We start from the raw sequence: 4894 nt of genomic DNA, 5'->3' as shown, positions 1-4894 counted from the left end.
CATACCCGTACGCCGATTCGCGGGAGCGATCATGGGGGCACACACGCGTGCCCATTCACCAGAGGGGAAGCTGATCTGCAGAACTGGTGGCAGCGATTGTCGCCGGGCACCCGCGATCGCTCCCCGTGGAGACAGAATGGCGACCTGCCGTTGTAAACACGGCAGATCGCTGTTCTGTCAGCAATGAACACTGGGCTCCTGTGTTCCTCCTATTTAGGAACACAGATCCCTGTGTTCATTCCATAAGTTAATCCCCCACAGAGTTAGATTGGCTCCCTTTGTGTCCAATAACAGCGGGAGTGGGTCACCAGCAGTGCACAGTTGTGCCTCAGACCAAAAAGAAAATGCGATGTACAGGTACGTCGATGGGCGATCCGGAAGTGGTTGTTCATTTTCCAGATCATTTTATCTTCTAGGAAACCATCAGAACTTTTATATAATAATTTACTATAGCTGCTAGAACTTCTGATGGAACAATTTCTGATGGAAAAAAAAAAAAACTTTGGCTAGAGATAAATTTCAAACTAAACAGTTGTATTTGTGGCACTGGTCAGGTTTGTCTTTTTATTATCAACTAATGAGGATTTCATTTAACCACTTGCCGACCGTCCTCTGCAGATTTACTGCAGCAGACTGGCTCGGCTGCGCGAAACGATGTAGCCCTATGTCGGTTGCGCGCGTGGTGCTGGGGGGTGAGTGCACCTCCCCGCCGGTGCACTTCTGTCCTCACTGGGCAGCGGGGTTACCGATCCACAGCCTGATGGCTCCAATTGCCGCCGGGCACCAGCGATTGCTCCCCGCTGAGAAAGAAGGACAGTCAGCTGATGTAAACACAGCTGACTTTTCTCAATTAAATGATCACAGAGAGCCTGTGATCCTTCTATATAGGATCACAGGTCTCTATGATCATTTCACAAGCCCATCCCCCATACAGTCAGAAAACAAACACTCCCCTAGGTACACATTTAACCCTTTGATCACCCCTAGGTTAAGCCTCTTCCCTGCCAGTGTCATTATAAGAGTCGGTTCACACTAATCCGACTCAAAGTCACCCTGACTTCGGGCGACTAATGAAGTCGCCCGTGCAGCGCGACTTCAGCGCAGCTTGCTATGCATTCTCATAATAGAAGTCAATGCAAGTTGCTCCTACTTTGCCAAAAAATAGTGCAGGAATCTTTTTCTAAGTCGGAGCGACTTGAGTCGCTCTGATTAGAACGGTTCCATTGCACAGCATTGGAAGCTACTTGTCAGGCGACCAAGTCACCTGACAAGTCGGATTAGTGTGAACCGGCAGTTACAGTAACAGTGCATATTTTATATTTTTTTATTACTGTAGTAATGTCACTGGTTCCCCTCAAAAGTGTCAAAAATGTCAGTCAAGGGTCCGATCTGTCCACCGCAATGTCGCAGTCCCGCTAAAAATTGCAGATCGCCGCCATTACTAGTACAAAATAAATAAATAAATAAATAACAATTACATAAATCTTTCCCGTAGTTAGTAGACGCAATAACTTTTGCACAAACCAATCAAAATACGCTTATTGCAAATTTATTTTTTTTTGCCAAAAATATGTAGCAGAATACAAATTGGCCTAAAAGGATGAAAATTTTTGATTTTTATTTATTTAATTTTTTTTGTGGAATATTATATAGCAGAAAGTGAAAAATATATATATTTTTTTCAGAATTGTCACTTTTTTTTATAGCACAAAAAATAAATGTCGCACAGGTGATCAAATACCACCAAAAGAAAGCTCTGTTTGTGAGAAAAAAAAGAACATCAATTTTATTTGGGTACAGCGTTGCACGACCGTGCAATTTTCTGTTACAATAACGAGGTGCTGAATCGCAAAAAATGGGGGAAAATCTTCCGGTCCAAAACTGGTTAAATTAACTTTCTATTGTGGCTTGGATAATCTTCTTAAAAACATTGTGAAATGCTGTTCTGAAATCTTGGTTCCTCAGACTATAGATCAGAGGATTGAGGAGAGGAATGATCACCGTATAAAAGACCGGCACCACTTTGTCACCAGCAAGATGATGACTAGGACTTGGCCGAAAATAATTTAACATGATGGAGAAATAAAATATGAAGACCACTGTCAGGTGAGAGGTGCAGGTAGAGAAAACTTTCCTCCTTTTGCCCTTAACTTGCATTTTCAGGACTGTTTTGAGTATTGAGACATATGGAAGGAAGGTCAGTATCAAAGACCCAACGCCGAGGAAGACACCAAGGATGAAGATGAGCAGAATGTTGATGTAGGCATCGCTGCAGGAAATCTGAAACAGCTGTGGAAGGTCACAAAAGAAGCTTTCTATAATATCTGATCCACAAAATGTTAAATTCAAGACAAAAAGAGTGTGAACTAAAGAGTTAGCAAAACCAACACACCATACAATGGAGGCCAACTGTATGCACACTTTCCAAGGCATGATTTGAGTGTAGTGTAATGGCTGACAAATGGCGGTATACCGATCATAGGACATGGCAGCCAACAGTAAAACCTCAGAAGTGGCAAAGAATACAAAGGAGAAAACTTGTATTATACACGCTATCATAGTAATCTGTCTGCACTTGGTGTGAAGGTCAAATAACATTCGTGGAACAGTGACTGAGGAACAACAGAGGTCCAAACTGGCCAGGTTTCCAAGGTAGAAATACATAGGAATATGGAGGTGAGTATCAATGACTATGAGTGCGATGATTAGCAAATTCCAGATTAATGTCAAAAAGTAGACAAGAAGGAAAAAGATAAAGAGAGGGAGCTGAAGAGCCGGAAGGTCAGACAATCCTGAGAGACTAAATTCATGAAACATTGTCATATTTCTCATTGCAACATTTTTAAATAAAATGCAAATGTAAATTTAAAAAAATGGATAGATAGTAATAATAAATCAGCAAAAATAAATGACGATAAGAAAATGTTAATGTAAATAAAAGAAAATACAAATAAATAAATCACAATTCACTTGTACAACTCATTGTATATATCAATATATATCAATCTTGAATATCAAAAGAGGATTTCCGAAAATGATGACCAAAATTGTATGCAGAAAACGTAAGCCAGATTCTTGTTACTATCAGCAACATGAAAAGATAAAACTTCATCAAAATTTTTTGATTTGGCAAAAATGTTTCTTGCTGCAGGATGTGTGGATCAGAGTGTAAGGATCACCATGCAAAAGATTATTTTCTATTCCTGAAAAATTGTAAACATAATAAAAAAAATTGTTATTTGCATGCCATTTTTTTTAGAATCCCCAACCTGTGTGATCAGGACCTGACTATGGTTAAAAAATGTATTAATTCAACTTCAAACTGCATTTTTGACGCTCTCATATATAAGATTATTGTTTCTACTGTATTTTTCTGATTAAAATACAATTATAACACTTATTGCTCCACGACACTTGCATATGCCTCCAAGGTCAAATGGGAGGTGGATGTGGGTGGACTGGAGGACGATGAGTGGAGGGATGCACTTGACAACTGCCGGTTAGTTTCCCCCAAGTTGTCTGACCGTCTAATCCAACTATATATATTCTCCACTGTGCCTACCTCATGCCTTTCACGACAGCCAGATACAGACGTGACTCTTCAGACCTCTGCCCCATGTGCCAGTCGGACCGAGGAACTTTCTTCCATCTGATTTGGAGCTGTCTGGAGCTGCAGGGATACTGGACAAAAATCGTGACGGGTTCCTACATGACACAATGGGCTCCCACCTGTCGCTGCACCCCAAACCATGTCTATTGGGGATTTTCCCCGATGTTAGTATGGACAAATTCACCACCCTCTTTCTCCAAGAGACTCTGTTTCTTGCCAGAAAAACGGTGGTGCGTCAATGGATGCGTGACAAACCCCCCACATTTCACGACTGGCTACGAGAAATCAACAACACGGTACCCTACAAAAAGCTACTATACACACACGGAGGCTGCCCTACCACATTTAATAAAATAGGGGATGGGTGGATGCAAGCTTCTCAAATGTGTATTTAAGTTCTGAGATGCTACCATGTTATGTACATTACAGTCTATACGCTACATGCCGGTGACCTTGACTCACTTTGATTGGCTAAGTAAAGTATTTTATGCACTACTTGACCTTGATGGATGTACCCATGTATACTTTGAAACTCTATGTTTTGCTTTTCTCCCATGGTGTTTGCTCTGTTTCTTTATTTGCATATTTTTTCAATAAAGAACCCGTTTGATATATAAAAAAAATACACTAATTGCACCACGACACTTGCATATGCCTCCAAGGTCAAATGGGAGGTGGATGTGGGTGGACTGGAGGACGATGAGTGGAGTGACGCACTTGACACCTGCTAGTTTCCCCCAAGTTGTCTGACTGTCTAACCCAACTATATATATTCTCCACTGTGCCTACCTCACGCCTCTCACGACAGCCAGATACAGACGTGACTCTTCAGACCTCTGCCCCATGTGCCAGTCAGACTGAGGAACTTTCTTCCATCTGATTTGGAGCTTTCCGGAGCTGCAGGGATACTGGACGCAAATTGTCAGGTTCTCACATGACACTATGGGCTCCCCCCTGTCGCTGCACCCCAAACCGTGTCTATTGGGGATTTTCCCTGATGTTAGTATGGACAAATTCACCACCCTCTTTCTCCAAGAGACTCTTTTTCTTGCTAGAAAAACGGTGGTGCGTCAATGGATGCATGGCAAACCTCCACATTTCCCGACTGGCTACGAGAAGTCAACAACACGGTACCCTACAAAAAGCTACTATACACACACGGAGGCTGCCCTACCAAATTTAATAAAATATGGGATGGGTGGAGGCAGGCTTCTGAAACGTGTATTTAACCGCTTTACCCCCGCTCATATTGCTGCTACTGCGGCAATGTGGCTCGTTATCGTC

General features: G+C 42.1%; 1 protein-coding gene across 1 annotated transcript; it reads right to left on the bottom strand.

The window, feature by feature from the left end:
* Positions 1-1890: 1890 nt before the first annotated feature.
* LOC309558432 (olfactory receptor 5V1-like) lies at positions 1891-2832 on the bottom strand (the record flags this gene model as incomplete). The annotated part of the gene is made up of 1 exon (XM_082261506.1): positions 1891-2832. The coding sequence occupies one exon, from the start codon at positions 2830-2832 to the stop codon at positions 1891-1893; it is 942 nt and encodes a 313-aa protein (XP_082117632.1).
* Positions 2833-4894: the final 2062 nt, after the last annotated feature.

The sequence above is a fragment of the Pelophylax lessonae genome (assembly GCF_965119305.1).
Source record: "Pelophylax lessonae genome assembly, chromosome: 6".
Classification (NCBI taxonomy): Eukaryota; Metazoa; Chordata; class Amphibia; order Anura; family Ranidae; genus Pelophylax; species Pelophylax lessonae.
This window is presented reverse-complemented; position numbering and strand designations above follow the sequence as displayed.